At 35.0% G+C, this 16,640-nt stretch overlaps 2 protein-coding genes across 2 annotated transcripts; both read left to right on the plus strand.

The window, feature by feature from the left end:
- The first annotated feature begins 6,813 nt into the window (after positions 1–6,813).
- On the plus strand, positions 6,814–8,458 carry LOC147390325 (F-box protein At3g07870-like). The gene has a single exon (XM_086457360.1). The coding sequence runs from the start codon at positions 7,080–7,082 to the stop codon at positions 8,010–8,012; it is 933 nt and encodes a 310-aa protein (XP_086313486.1). The 5' UTR covers positions 6,814–7,079; the 3' UTR covers positions 8,013–8,458.
- A 1,069-nt stretch (positions 8,459–9,527) lies between these two features.
- LOC147390326 (uncharacterized) lies at positions 9,528–15,109 on the plus strand. Its single transcript, XM_086457837.1, has 3 exons — positions 9,528–10,525; positions 12,459–12,542; positions 13,749–15,109. The coding sequence occupies exons 1-3, from the start codon at positions 9,643–9,645 to the stop codon at positions 14,801–14,803; spliced, it is 2,022 nt and encodes a 673-aa protein (XP_086313963.1). The 5' UTR covers positions 9,528–9,642; the 3' UTR covers positions 14,804–15,109.
- Positions 15,110–16,640: the final 1,531 nt, after the last annotated feature.

Consider the following 16,640-nt stretch of genomic DNA (forward strand, 5'->3'; position numbering starts at 1 on the left):
TGGGTCATACACGACGTTGTTGTCACAAATATATAAGTAGAGAATTTGCTTGGTGTCATATTATAGAGATAGAAGCAAAATGGTAAAAATTCTAATCCAAGACCGTTTAAAGGGGTAGTTAGAGAATTGTGAGAGAGGACCAACAACACGAAATCTAACAAGGGTAGTTTTGTAAATTGGGGTCCTTGGCTGATTTGGGATTTTTTTTGAAATTTTAGATTGACTTTTCTGAAAGTAAAATATTTTTGAGAAATTGTGAAAATAGAAAAGAGAACAAAATGATAACTCATTGCCCCATGTTCTCAAAACGAACCCATTCTTAAAAAAAAGATGCCCAATGGGTCCATTTGATAGTTTCTTACCGAACTCATTCACAAACGATAACATGTAGTCGAGTAGGATCATTTTTTCCTTGATTGTGGTGAATTGGAGCTGTTTTTAGAGGCAAGTAAGGCATATGCCTCAAACCATGAAGCACCTAAAAGGTATATCCATCAACATGAGGCATACACATTTTAACGCCTAGCTCACATTATTTTTTAAAATAATGCAATTCTTCTTCTTCTTCTCTTTCTATGTCACTTCTTTCTTTCTTGCTTTCTAAGCAAGATTTTGTAGCTTTTTTTTTATTATTTTTATTATGTTACTTCTATTTCTTTGCTCCTGATTTGCTACTTGTATGCAATATAATTTAAATGCTAAGAAATAAATTCAAATACAAAATTGTAATGTATACAAAGAAAATATTTGATTTGAGTTGATTTATTATAATTTTTTGTTACATTTTTTTATGGGTAAGTTGGACTTGAAACCCATGACCTCAAAGTTGCTTTGCAATGTGTAAAACCAATTAAGTTATGGGTCTAAGCCCCTGATTTTTTTTGTATATTTGATTTTATATGTAGATAAAATTATTGAAAAAAATATATTTAGTTGCATTTTTGCTATAAATATAAGATATTATTTTTTGTAGAGACTTTCAATTATTCAAATGCAAATTATTTATATTTTTTTAAAATATAAATTATAATAATTATATTATTATTTATTGTAGTGGTTCAAAATTTGAAATTCGATTTTGTTCATTTGGAATTTAGAAATATGCCATGATTATTATGATATTTAACTTTTTAATATTAAATATTTTAAATTTTATGTTACTAATTTATTTAAAAATATCATGCATGTGAGGCTTACGTCTCGTGGCAATAGCAAACGAAGCACCTTGTCTCATGCTTCAACGTAAAACACGTTCGACATTTACTTCTAGCAAATGTAGCAATCCAAAAACTTGTTTTGAGCAGCTTTTGAATTTGGCCCACTATTGGATATTTTCTTGGGAAAATTATTTTAAAAAAATTATTAAAAAAATAAATACATTTTTTTTAATTATCAAAACAAATTCAAATTGGCATTTCAAGCACAATTTTATTTTATATATATAAAAAAAATTCAAATTTCGATTAAAAAAATATGTGTTACATGGACGCTGTTTTTTGCACACAATCCTTGAGGCCCTGTGATGTGTTGGCTCACAACTCAACAAACGTTTGACATGTGGCACAATGACACTAGCAATAAAGACAATTTCTCTCTCTTGCGTGCTACCCACATATTTATTTTTTTAGATTTCAAATCTTAAAAAGGGTCGTTGGACCCACATTGATTATCACATTGACAATCCAACAACACAACCATTTAGATTTCATGCAAATATATATATATATGGAAATGTTCTACACCCTAAGCTTTACCCTACACTTTAACAAACGTGTTTTGTCCTACATGGGTTAGAAGTTTTGGAATGGGCTGATTTTTGGTGTGGATGATCTCCATGATTAGAAGATCATCCTCACAAAAAATCAGTTCATTCCGAAATTGTTAGCCCCATGTTTACAAGTTGAAAAATCGTGGACCATCCATTTTTTGTAAACAATATTTTATGGGGTTAGAAGTTTTGGAATTGGCTGATTTTTAATGAGGATAATCTCCTCACAATAGAGATAATCCTCACTAAAAATCAGCTTATTCCAAAACTTCTAACCCATGTAGGACAAAACACGTTTTTTAAAGTGTAGGGTAAAGCTTAGGGTGGCGAACGGGACAGATTCGTATAGGGTCGGGTTCTGTAGACACATAAAGCTACTCATAAAACTACAACGTTTTTGTCTTATATGATAACAAAGATTCGGAATAGGCTGATTTTTTGTGAGGATGATCTCTATGGTGAAGGGATCATCATTGCAAAAAATCATCCCATTCCAAAACTTCTAAGCCCATCAAAAGTGATTTACAAAAATTAGATGGTCTAAAAATTTTTCAACTTGTAAACATGGGGCTAGAAATATTATAATAAGCTGATTTTTGACAAGATGATCTCTTCACCATAGAGATCATCCTCACAAAAAATCAGCCCATTCCAAACATTTTTGCCCTTATAAGACAAAACACGTTGTAGCTTTATGTGTATACGGATCCTAATCCATATATATATATATTATATATATAGGGTAGCGTTCAATGGCTAACTTTTTGGCAAAACATTTTTCAAAACATGAGTTAGAAGTTTTGGAATGGGCTGATTTTTGGTGAGGACGATCTCTACGGTGAGGAGATTATCCTCACCAAAAATCAGCCCATTCCAAAACTTCTAACCCATGTTTACAAGTTGAAAAATCATGGACCGTCCATTTTTTGTAAACTGTTTTTGATGGGGTTAGAAGTTTTGGAATTGGCTGATTTTTGGTGATGATGATCTCCTCACCGTAGAGATCATCCTCACCAAAAATTAGCCCATTTCAAAACTTCTAACTCATGTTTTGAAAAATGTTTTGCCAAAAAGTTTGCCATTGAACGCGACCTATTATATATATATATATTTATATATATATATATATGGGTCCCGTTTAACAACAAAACATTTTGGCAAAACATTTTTCAAAACATGGGTTAGAGGTTTTGGAATGGGCTGATTTTTGGTGATGATGATCTCTACGGTGAGGAGATCATCCTTACCAAAATTCAGCCCATTCCAAAACTTCTAGTCCCAGTTTACAAGTTGAAAAATCGTGGATCGTCCATTTTTTGTAAATCATTTTCGATGGGGTTAGAAGTTTTGGAATGAGCTGATTTTTCGTGATGATGATCTCCTCACCGTAGAGATCATCCTCAGCAAAAATCAGCCCATTCCAAAACCTCTAACCTATGTTTTGAAAAATGTTTTTTCAAAATGTTTGTTGCTGGAACATTTCCCTATATATATATATATATATATATAGGGTAGCGTTCAAGGGCAAAACTTTTTAGCAAACTTTTGGCAAAAAACATTTTCAAAACATGGGTTAGAGGTTTTGGAATGGGCTGATTTTTGGTGAGGATGATCTCTATGGGAGTAGATCATCCTCACCAAAAAATCAGCCCATTCCAAAACTTCTAACCCATGTTTACCAGTTGAAAAATCGTGGACCGTCCATTTTTTGTAAACTGTTTTTGATGGGTTAGAAGTTTTGGAATGGGCTGATTTTTTGGTGATGATGATCTCCTCACTGTAGAGATCATCCTCACCAAAAAATCAGCCCATTCCAAAACCTCTAACTCATGTTTTGAAAAATGTTTTGCCAAAAAGTTTGCTAAAAGTTGGCCATTGAACGCCCCCCATATATATATGGGTCAGGTTCAAGGGACATGAGAAAAACATGTAAAAACAATGTAACATTAATAAAATTTTAAAATATGGGTTAGAAATTTCAGATTGAGCTGAATTTTTGTGAGGATGATCTCTATAATGGGAAGATCATTCGAAAAAAAAAATCAGTCTAATCTGAAACTTCTAACCCCATTAAAAGTGATTTAGAATGTGGACCGTCGATTTTTTATCAATAATTTGAAAATCACTTTTGATACATTTAGAAGTTTCAGATTCAACTGATTTTTTGGGAGGATGATCTTCTCATAATGGTGACCATCCTCGCAAAAAATCAGCTCAATCCAATACCACTAACCCATATTTTGAAAAACCATTGTTTTTTCATATGTTTTTACACATGGCCCTTGAACCGCCCCACATATATATATATATATATATATATATATATATTATATATGGGTCACGTTCCTAAGACTCATATTGAGACTCACATTGCGACACACCGTTTTGTCTTATATGGGCAAAAATGTTTGGAATGAGCTGATTTTTTGTGAGGATGATCTCTGTGATGAGGGGATCATCTTGGCAAAAAATCATCCCATTCCAAAACTTCTAACCCCATCAAAATTGATTTACAAAAAATTGGACGGTCTATAATTTTTCACAAAAATTGGACGGTCTAGAAGTTTCATAATGAGCTGATTTTTTGGCAAGGATGATCTCCTCACCATAGAGATCATCCTCACAAAAAATCAGCCCATTCCAAAATATTTTTGCCCATATAAGACAAAACGGTGTTGTCGCAATGTGAGTCCCAATATGAGTCTTAGGAACGCTGTTCTATATATATATATATATATAGGGTCACGTTCCTAAGACTATATTGAGACTCACATTGCGACACACCATTTTGTCTTATATGGCAAAAATGTTTGGAATAAGCTGATTTTTTGTGAGGATGATCTCTGTGATGAGGGGATCATCCTGGAAAAAAATCATCCAATTCCAAAACTTCTAACCCCATCAAAATTGATTTACAAAAATTGGACGGTCTATAATTTTTCAACAAAAATTGGACGGTCTAGAAGTTTCATAATGAGCTGATTTTTGGCAAGGATGATCTCCTCACCATAGAGATCATCCTCACAAAAAATCAGCTCATTCCAACACATTTTGCCCATATAAGACAAAACGGTTGTGTCGCCAATGTGAGTCCCAATATGAGTTTAGGAACGCTGTTCATATTATATTATATATATATATATATATATAATATATAGGAAAAATGTTCGGCACCAAACATTTTGGCAAATATTTGACAAAACATTTTTCAAAACATGGGTTAGAAGTTTTGGAATTGGCTAATTTTTGGTGAGGATGATCTCTATAGGAGGAGGAGATCATCACCAAAAATCAGCCCATTCCAAAACTTTTAACCCCATCAAAAATGATTTCAAAAAATGGACGGCACGATTTTTCAACTTGTAACGTGGGGCTAGAAGTTTTGGAATGGGCTGATTTTGGGAGGATGATCTCCTCACCGTAGAGATCATCCTCACCAAAAATCAGCCCATTCCAAAACTTCTAACCCATGTAGGACAAAAATGGTTGGCTAAATGTTAGCCAAAATGTTTGGTGCTGAATGGGACCCACATACATATATATAGTTTTTCAAGCTTGATCCAAGGTGCTGAAAATGGACAGTCACGGAGCACCCAAATTTAAAAATAAAATTTAACGGTAAAAAATAACTATTATTATTATTATTGTTGTTGTTGTTGTTGTTATTGTTGTTATTGTTTTAAAGTTCATATAATTTTTTCCTTTACAACTCTATTGCATCAGATTATGTTTTTGAATGTCACAAGGTGATCAAATCAAAAAGTTTGCTACTTCTTTTTTTCACTATGGACATGAAAGAGAAATGGGTGTTGGTAAAATTAAATAGATACAAAAATTGATGTATAACCCTTTTGATAAATATGGTTGGATGAGTTATTCGGCAAAATAGACGGATGTTTTTGGCCAATGCCCCTTTCTCTTTTCTCTCTATAGTGAAAAAAGTGAACTTCTGATTTGATCACCTTGTGACATTCAAAAATATGATCCGATGTAACAGAGTTGTAGTGGACAAAATTATATGAACTTTAAAAAAAAAAAAAAATTACAAAAAATAATTTTCTTTCACTGCTAAATTTTATTTTTAAATTTGGGTGTCCGGTGGTTGTCCATTTTCAACACCTTTAATCAAACTTGAAAAATAATTTTTAATTTTAATGTTTTTAATATGAATGTTTTAAAGAAATCTAAAAGGCTATATTGTTGAATTGTCAATATAATAATCAATGTCGGCCCAACAACCTTTTTTAAGATTTGAAATCTTAAAAAAACAAATATGTAGGCAGCAGGCAAGAGAGAGAAATTCTCTCTATTGCTAATGTCATTGCACCACAAGTCAAAAGTTTTTTGGGTTGTAAGCCAACACGTCATAGGGTGTCAAGGGTGTGCGCCAAAAACAACGTCCATTTAGCATTTTTTTTAAGCGTAAACTTTGGCACTTAAAGTATCGAAATTTGAATTAAAAAAAATATTAATAAATTCAGCACTTTTAAATGCCAAAATTTTATTTTAAAAAAAATTCGGCACTTTAAAAAAAATGTGTTATTTTTTTATATCATAATTTTCCCTATTGTCTTTTGGAGTCGAGATGTGCTTTGGTGTCTTTAAAAAAAGAAAAATATTCCTCCACCCAAGACACGATTCCAATTTCGACCTTTGAAAAACACCCTGTCCAATAATTGGAGAAAAAACCTCTAATAATTGCAGATATGATGTTTCTTGATTGAGTGAGGTGCTTTCCATGTCAAGATGAACTATTATGATCAAAAGTTTTCTTACCCTTCATATTCTATATGTCATTGTATTCAAGATAAAGATACAAAACGTGAAAACATACTAACAATGGGGAGGATGAATCATGGAAGGTCACAACAACGATCATGGATAAAGTTGTGAACTATGTAAATTTAAAGTAATTTTATAAATTATTTCTCAATTCGTTTCGTATTGTAAATTCATTTCGTTTAGTATCGTAAATTATTCATTTGGGCTTATTAGTTCCTAAGTCCTTACAAATTATTGGCCTAATTAAGGTATGAAATCCGGGATTTTTATCAAGTCTTGTTCACGAACAAGACTCGAATGAGACAAGTTTTGTTTTCTTGAACAAAGAGTCAAGAAGAGAAAGAAGAAGAAACTGATACAGTTCACACGCAGTCAAAGTCTTGGTCGCGACACGGGTTTGCACACTGCACATGTTTGCCAAAAACCTTAACTCTTGCAATTGTTCCTCTCCTTCTTCTCTGATATATAGCTATATATATCATACCCAAGAGACCAAAGTCTCCATTTTTAAGGTTTTCTTACAACATCAATGAACCAGTGGACGATGGACGTTCTCCCAGATGAGATCATAGTCAACATTCTTTCAAGGCTTCCCAGCACATCTGTTCTTCAATGCAAGTGTGTTTACAAAACTTGGTGTTCTATAATTTCTGATCCTCAATTCACAAACATGCACCTTCACCGAGCAATTCAAACCAACCACAACATGATCTACCTCTCTCGCTCCAGCACCGATCGAAACGAACTATATTCTTTGGAAGATAATGAGGTGGAATTCGAAGAACCCATTATCAGAGCTTCAAGAATAATTAATGTCCCATTCGTTGACTACCCATTCGAAGTGATTGATTCCTACAATGGCCTCTTATGTTTGTATCCCACTGACAATCAAGATCACCCCATTTACATATTTAATCCCACGACTGAAGTACACATGAAACTTCCTGAATTAACAATCCCGACATGTGTCTACGCAAATTCGATGTATGGATTTGGTTTCAATGTCTCAAAGCAGGAATTCAAAGTGATACAAGTGCTATTTTACAAGGAAGCATCAAGTTGGTCACAACGTTTAGAGTCTTTAGTTCAAGTTAATACAGTTGGCGCTAGTAGTTCATGGAGAAGGATAGGTAATGCCCCTGACCCACTCTCCTGGCAAATTTGTTCTTCAACAGTATTCTTCAGCGGATCAGTTCATTGGATGACAGTTGGCCCAATTCAACCCGATGGCCTAGCTTCCATCTTTGCCAGGATCTCCATTGTGTCATTCGATATGAGTGTAGAAGAATTTGGACTTGTTCCAAAACCTGTATTTGATGTGGTTGTGAGAACTTGGCCTCAATGTTTCGTGGCCCATTATCAACTTGGGGTGTTGGGAGGGTGTCTTTCTGTGACGGATTGTTCTTCTAATGACTCAATTGATGTATGGGTTATGAAGAATTATAATGTGAAGGAGTCCTAGATCAAACAGTTTAGCATTCGAGGATATTCGCCATATTGGTGCAGTTATAGATTAGTTATGCCCGTGAGCTTACAAGTGGAAAACTTGCCTCTCTTCAAGTTGGGATTCAGAAATCGTTGGATCTTTAAGCTGGTGGACATTGTTCTACTATGGTTCTAGCTTTTCCACATGAGGGGGTAAAAAGGAAACACTTAAGGAAAAGTTGCAGCATCGTCATTCTAGCATTAATTATTATGCAGGGATTTTTTTAACCATTCTAGCATTTTTTGTTAATAAATTCGAAAATATTCTGAAAAAAGATTAAACAAAAAAATCTTGATGTGTGATCATCTCAAGTAATGAGATTTTGTTTCCTAACATATGTAATATGTATAGAAAAGTAGAAGAAAGTGGCCTTTATGCTATAAAAAAAAATCACTTAGTCATCTTCAATTTTTTAATCTTGAATCCTAATCTATATGTTTAAAAAAAATTCGTGTCTGTTAATCATTTTTTTGTGCAGGGGATGTATGAAACATTTACTCTTTCACTAAAAGCTATGGGCCAAAATCTGTTTTTGATTGGACATTAATTAATGTATTTTTAGTGAGAACTGTGGTGTTCATTTGAGTTTACAATTTGACTCCAAACAACATTAAATCAGGTTAAGCCTGGATTAAGTACGGGCAAGACCACCTAGGTCACAAACTTTCTCTTCCTTTTACAAATGGATTGGGTTCTTCCTCAAACTTTTTTCTCATTACTAGAAGGGTGGACCTTTAATATCTTCTCTCGTAGAAAACGTTACATTTGGACTATCCTTCGTTTGGCTATTGCTTGGGGTCTTTGGAGAAAGAGAAATATCAGGGTATTCCAAGACAAGGAAAGTACGTCTTGCAAAGGGGAAAAAAAAAAAGAGCTTCCATTGCCCCAACTTACCAATGAAAAGAAGTATTGCTTTAACATCGGTCCCATTCAACCCGATGGTCCACTTTCTGTCTTCTCCAAGATAGCCATTGTGTCATTCTATTTGATTGTTGAAGAATTTGGATTCATTCCCAAACCTGAAAATTTGAAGTGGTGATGTATCCTTGACACCACTCTTTTGCGGCCTATTATCAACTTGGGGTGATGGGAGGGTATCTTTCTGTGGTGGATCGTTCTTCTGATGAGACAAATGATGTTTGGATCGTGAAGAGTTATAATGTGAAGGAGTCCTGGATCAAACAGTTTAGTGTACCAAAAAATTCAGATTTTGGTGCTGTTATAGATTAGATACACCTGTGTGCTTACTAGTCAAAATTTTGGCTCTCTTCAGGTCGGGATTCAGAAATTGTTGGATCTTGAACTAATCTCGACACTGTAATAAATCTCGAGGTTCTGTTTTGAGGGTGGATGAATCTTAGTAAGGCCTTTTTTTTTCCCTTACTAAGTAGTCACTCTAGGACGGCTCTAGTCCCTATTAGAAGGCCGGCAGATTTCTCCTCTCATCTAAATGAGGTGATCTATGACGGAGTAATCAAGCCCTTACGCTAGAAAAGTCCAAAAGAAAGAACACATTCCCAAGGCATCAAATGCTATATATATCTTTAAGATTTTCTTACAGACAGCAAAACCCAATACCAAGACCAACACCCACTGAAGCTGAAGGATGAACAACCTACCACATGACATCACTTCTAATATCCTTTCAAGGCTTCCCCTCAGATCTGTTCTTCAATGCAAAAGTGTTTGCAAAACTTGGTGTTCTTTAATTTCTGTCCCTCAATTCGCTAACATGCACCTTAACCGAGCAATTCAAACTAACCCCAACCCCAACATCATAATCCTCCACTCTCGCAACAAGACCGGTCGAAACGAGCTGTATTTTGTGGAAGATAACGAGGCAGCAAAGGAGGAATTCGAAGAACCCATTGCCAGGGCTACAAGAATTGATGTTCCATTCATCCTCGAATCCTCATTCAGAGTGATTGGTTCCTGCAATGGTCTCTTATGTTTGTCTTCAACCCACAATGGGAATCAAATTCACCCCATATACATATTTAATCCTGCAACTAGAGAACACATGAAACTCCCTGAATTAACAATCCCCACATGTGTGTTTGAAAAATCTTTATTGGGATTTGGTTTCTGTGTCTCTACTCATGAATTCAAGGTGGTACAAGTGCTATTTTTCAAGGACGAATCTAGTTCGTCCCAGCGTTTAGAGTCTGTTGTTCAAGTCTATACAATAGGCAGCAATTCATGGAGAAGGATAGGTAATGCCCCCGACACGCTATCGGGGTATGTTCATACTTCAACTTTCTCCAATGGATCACTTCATTGGATGATGAGTAGCTCCGTCTTCTCCATGATGGACATTGTGTCATTTGACTTGAGTGTTGAAGATTTCGGAGTTGTTCCGGTACCCAAATTCCGTCCGGCAGTGAAACGTGGACCTCGGTCTCGGTGTTTCGTCAGCAATCATCGACCTGACATTCCTGCAGTTGTGAATCATCGACAGCACTCTTATTCAACTGTTATAGACTCGGGGAGTTAGGAGGGTGTCTTTCTGTGGTTGATAGTTCTTCTGACTTCTCAATTGATATGTGGGTTATGAGGAGTTATAATGTTAAGGAGACCTGGATCATACATTTTAGTATATGTCGAGATTCTCTGTCTTGGTTGGAATATGGATTCATCACGCCTGTATGCTTACGATGGAACGGTGAAACTTTACTAATGTATGATTGGAAAGATTTGGTTTCTTATAACGCTGAAAGCCAAAAACTTAGTATCCTTCAAGTTGTGGGGATTGAGAAATTGAGTGATGACCTTGAATCTGGTAGACATGATACTTCATTTCTAGCATTTCCACTCGTGGGGAAAAGTGCAACAGTAAGTAAATATTGAAGAAGAAAGAAAGCGTAGACTAAACTATCTATTTTTATCGGTGGTGTTGGTGTTCTAGCATTGTGTGTTATATGAAGAACTTTATTAGGTGTTCAAGCATAGCATTGTGTTATATGTGCTTTAAGGCACCTTGGTTGTATAATATTTATGCCCTAACAGGACTACTTTGGACAAAATCTTGATGTGTGTTCTTCAAGGAATGTGTAGAAAAGCAGAACCTTATGATTCTACCAATAATTCGAGATAAGTTGGTGGTCGAGAGTTCCTATGTTGTCTGTGGCATTCTATGTGACCGATTGAGTGTAGATTATGCATCATCGTGTGTGGATGACATGTAGACGTGTCTAAGCAACCATGTAATGTTAGATCAGCATATGTGACGTTTAAATCAAGCTGTCCACCAATGGGCATTTTTGGATCCTGCCCCACAATATTTTCATACTATATGGCTCGGGATCCAAAAATGTGCCATCATCCACAGTTTCTAAAGTCTTCATACCATAAAATAGGTAGTTCACAGGATTGTCCATGCTGAAACTGGAAATCTTTGCATCTTCCATAGGTTATTTATGCCTTGAAGTATTTGGTTGTAAAATCTTTATGACAAACAGACTACTTTGCATGAAATCTTGGTGTGTGATTTTTCTCAAAACCTGTGCAATATGTGTAGAAAAGCTGAAGAAAGTGGCCTTCTTGGGGGAAGAAAATCACAATGTCATCTTCAAAGTTGTGATCTTGTCTTCCTAATCTTGCTTTCGTGTACTGGATTTATTAACTACTTACTATGTTCCTCAAGATTTATCACTATTTCTGAGCTTCATGGGCCAAATTCTGTTTTTGATGTTGTTACTTATTTATGGGATATAATTTGATCTTCAGAACCTATTAATGTGAGCTTTTACAGGTAACCTCAGCTAATTTATTTGAATACTAGTCTACGTCGTGCCCATACAGTACTCTTAATGAGTGCCAAAGAAATCTTGATTTGTTTCCCTTTTTTGGGGAACATAACAATGGACAAAAAAAAATGAGTTGTAACAGATCAAAAAATGAAAACTATCAAAACAAGTGACAAAAAATCAACATTCATATCATCAAATTTTGTTGTCTCATTTCAGATTGAATCCTCAAAAACTGCTTGGAGGAAATTGCATGCTAAATGGAATTTGCATCGGATATTTTTTGATATCCAATAAGTTAAATGGAATTTGGATGTTAATTAATGATATCCGCCGTATATCAGATTTGAATTTGAATATCAGAAAAAAAAAGTGCTAAAGTGACTTCCTAGGACATTGCGTTCAACATTGTGCTGACGTGGAGGTGTACATAGAAACATTGATGCCTTTTACTTGAGATACGAGTGAAAAGCATCTATGGTCACGCCACCTCATCAATGGAGTGTTGAACAGGGTTCCTTGGAAGTGTCATGCTGGAGTGACTGCATAGGAGACTATAGGAATGAGAAGCATTTATGGTTCTGGGCACACCGCAACGTCAGCCCAGTGTCTAATGGAGTGTACTAGGCAGTCACATCCGCATTTTCCTTTTCTGGCTGAGTTTCACATTGCACAGATGAGGCAGTGTGCTTAGAACCATATAGGTGGCTTGGAAATGCTGAAAACCTGAGGTCTGGTAATGCCGAAAACCTGGGGACTGGTAATCTTATGAGTTGTTCTTTGTTCCCTTCTTTTTTCAATATATTATACTTTTCAAGAAAAAAAAAAAAAAAAAATCTTATGAGTCCAGCTTTGCGGCCCCCACTTTGCCAATTTTTCTGCTTTTCCATCTTTAGTGAACAAAGCCTTATATTGATTCAAGTTTCTTATTGGAGGGAAAGAGTCAAATACAACCACCCCCCTAATGATGATAGCGACAATTTTGGAAATTGAATAAAAGATTCAGACCATTGGGTTGACATGATCAAACTAGAAACCATGAAGTACATCAGTTTGCAATTGCATGTCATTTTTGTTTGCTAAGTACAATAAAATGGCCCCGTAGAAAGATGGATTAGCCTTCTACCAGGAATGAAGAAGATCAACTAACTTGTGAACTATCAACAATATGTCATGATGTATCCATGCCAGGGGGCACCATGTGATACAAGTTGATTCTAGCCATTGGAGAGGATTAGAATCCCTTGTTGGAACGTATGTAAGGCTCGTCAGTTACAGATTTATAAGGTTAAGAAACCTACCATATTTGCATTTCTAATTTCTATAAAAGGGTTGTATCTGTCGAAGGAAAAGACATAATGAAAAAGACAATGATAATAATAAGATTAATTATGGGTTGGGATCCATACTCATGGAAATGAACTTACATGTTCACACACAATCCTAATTGTTAAAATAATAAATTTACTAGTCAAGATTTATCTTAGAGATATGTAATGTATTATCAGGATATATCTTTAGCCCAACCATTGGACTCCGCATTTATATGGCTTGGATTATGCGCGAACATAGAGTTCCTTACACACGATCAGATTCCTTTCCCCCGAGTCTACGGATACCAACCTATATGAAAATTTGGTGTTGATCAAATATCCCCCCCCCCCCCCCCCCCCCCCTTCCTTCGTCACATTAGAATAGTAAAGATAAAGATAGCTGACCGGATATAAGGATGCTGAGAATATATATATATATATATATATATATATATATATATGTATTTATGACTTCTCTCATTATAATAGTAGATTAAACATGAATAATTCAATTATTAATATTTTGCTTAATATTAAATTATAAAATTGCCATGTTTTTCAAGTAAATTGATACAGTTGACTAGCAATCAAATCTTGATTTATAAAAGCAATAAACTTTAACCCTTCTTCTCTGTTATTGTTCGTCTATCAGTGAACAATGGACATCATCCCATACGAAATCATTGCCAATATCCTTTTATGGCTTCCCATCAAATCTGTTCTTCAATGCAGGTGCGTATGCAAAACATGGTGTTCTATAATTTCTAATGCTCAATTCACTAATACGCTCCTTCACCGAGGAACTCAAACCAACCCCAACATCATCTTCTTACCTCGCTCCAGAAATGGTCATAACGAACTTTATTATGTGGAAGATGACGAGGATGAATTACAAGAATTCATTATTGGCGCTACAAGATTTGATGTCCCATTCATCAGCCAAACCACATTTGAAGTGATTGGTTCTTGCAATGGCCTCTCATGCTTATTGTCTTCCACCAATGATCAAAATCGAATCATTTACGTATTTATTCCCGAAACTGGAGATCACATGAAACTCCCCGAATTAACAATACCCACACATGGGTTCACAAAATGTCTATTTGGATTTGGTTTCAGTGTCTCTACACAGGAATTAAAGGTGGTGCAAGTGTTATTTTACACGGATGAATTTAGTTCGTCCCACTGTTTAGAGTCAATAGTTCAAGTTTATACACTTGGCAGTAGTTCATGGAGAAGGATAGGTAATGCCCCTGTTGCACTCGCAGCAGAGCAAGTTTGTTCTTCAACATTCATCAATGGATCACTTCATTGGATAACGCCTCACTCCGAACAACCTGATGGCCCAGTTTCCATTTTTTCCAAGATGGGCATTGTGTCATTTGACTTGAGTGTGGAAGAATTTGGAGTCGTTCCAAAACCTGAATCTCATGTGGTTGTGAATTATCCGCCGAAATGTTTCTCGGACTCTTATCAACTTGGTGTGTTAGGAGGGTGTCTTTCTGTGGCAGATTTCTCTTCTAACCACACAATTGATGTATGGGTTATGAAGAGTTATAATGTGAAGGAGTCTTGGATCAAACAGTTTACTATACCACAAAATTCGCCAGCTTGGTTCTCTTATATGCTCCTTGGTTTCGGAATGCAAAACTTGGAACTCTTCAAGTTGGGATTCAGAAACTCTTGGATATTGATGCTGCATGGTTGACACGATACTGTTTTTGTGCATGTGGGGTGCCTCCTTTTGCCAAATCAGTTTCCGCAGGAAGAAAGAATAAGGCCTTGTCTTAGTTGTTGGTGGTGGTGGTGTCGTTGTTTTTGTTGTTCTAAACATTATGTGTTATGAGAAGAGCTTTATTGGCTGTTCGAATTATATGTGCCTGTACCTTTATTGTTGAACTTATATTAATTGTTTTAGAATTGTGTGTCATCTTTGCTTTGATGTATCTTTGTTGTAAAACCTTTACACTTCATTTTCTTTATAAAGAGTGAATTAAAGAGGTAGCTTTTCCTACACGTTTCTCTTGTTGTCACAAAACAGGAACAGAACCAAAAAAAAAAAAAACATTGTTATGATGCATTTTAGATCAGATGAATTGAGTTTTATAAGAACTTAATGGTGGGAATAGAAGAAGACACATTGAACAACATTCGGAAAACAGGCTACTTTGAACGAAATCTTGAACCCCAGTAGTGATTGGTTGAAAATCGGACCAACCGATGGTCTTAACAGGCTCAACATGATTTTGAAGGATTGATAAGCTAATTGGTATCGTTACCATTCGTTAATAATGATAGACGACGGATAACCCTAAGGGCCTGTTTGGAAGCAAAGAGTTGGGGAATGAAAGTTAGCAATTCAAAGAATACCTATAATTATGTATTCTTCTTTTTGGTAGTCAAAAGCAACAAAAAGAAAGAAAAAAAAAATGATGCTGGTAGCTGTGGATAGTTACTTAATTATATGTAACTACCTTTTTTAATTATATCCGGAATTTCAAATTATCTCATAATCTTTACCTGATATCAGAGCAATCTTCCATGATCCTGACTTCTCTCCTAGATATTATAGCGCATTGTCCTTCTACTCTCATGTCATTCTGATCAAATTATCTCTCATAAGCATTTTATCAAATACGTCATGTCCATGTTCATTTTAACTCCAATCTTGATTAAAATTAAATAAATCTGTTTTGATTGTCTAATGGCCAGTTTGCTCACCGTATTTGCATTGATTGTGTTTCAATCGATGGTCGTAAGCTCTCGAACCAAAACCCAGCACTTTTTTTCTATTTTGAGGTCGACTTTGAGATATTTGGGCTTTAAAGAACCTATCAGAAAACCTTCCCAAAGTTAAACAAAAAATTAAAGACAAAATAAATGAGAAACAAATACTCGGAATTTATCATCAAATGTCTTAGTGGCTAACATCATATTCCAATCAACTTGAATCGAGGAAAAAACATAAATTAAAATGCTATTAACTTAAGAGAGCTTAACATCTTTTTATGTGGTTCAATATAGGGCTGATAACGGGTGGAGTGTGGTTGGGTAAGACTTCTGTCGACTCCATACCTGAATTGAAACATACACCCCTATACCTAATTTTTTACTCAAATTTTAGAATAATACCCAAACCCAAATTTTGACTGAAGTTTTAGGTGGATAATCATACCCGATTTATTAACTGATTCTTAGGTCGTCCAAATTTTTACTCTTACCTGATTATATATATAAAATATAAAATATATTTTTGTTATCGTATAAATGGATAATAGGGTAGGATATAACGTATATTCATACCTGATCCTATAAAACTTTTAAGTATCAAATAATATTACTGATTTCTTAATTGGGTAGAAAAATGTTGTCCCTATCAGATTTATTCAGTTCTAATAAATATATATATATATATATATATATATATATATATATATATATATATATATATATATATATATAGGGTCCCGTTCCCCATTCTAAGCTTTACCCTACACTTTAACAAATGTGTTTTGTCCTACATGGGTTAGAAGTTTTGAAATGGG

The sequence above is a fragment of the Akebia trifoliata genome, chromosome 11 (genome assembly GCF_017979445.1).
Source record: "Akebia trifoliata isolate Shusen 1 chromosome 11, ASM1797944v1, whole genome shotgun sequence".
In the NCBI taxonomy this organism is placed as follows: Eukaryota; Viridiplantae; Streptophyta; class Magnoliopsida; order Ranunculales; family Lardizabalaceae; genus Akebia; species Akebia trifoliata.

Bases quoted from the DNA above. Each gene is read 5' to 3' on its own strand.
- LOC147390326 (XM_086457837.1), top strand. From the start codon at position 9,643: ATGAACAACCTACCACATGACATCACTTCTAATATCCTTTCAAGGCTT. The intron at 10,526-12,458 runs GTTAGGAGGGTG...CACATTGCACAG, and splicing joins AACTGTTATAGACTCGGGGA to ATGAGGCAGTGTGCTTAGAA. The intron at 12,543-13,748 runs GTAATCTTATGA...TCGTCTATCAGT, and splicing joins TGCCGAAAACCTGGGGACTG to GAACAATGGACATCATCCCA.
- LOC147390325 (XM_086457360.1), top strand. From the start codon at position 7,080: ATGAACCAGTGGACGATGGACGTTCTCCCAGATGAGATCATAGTCAAC.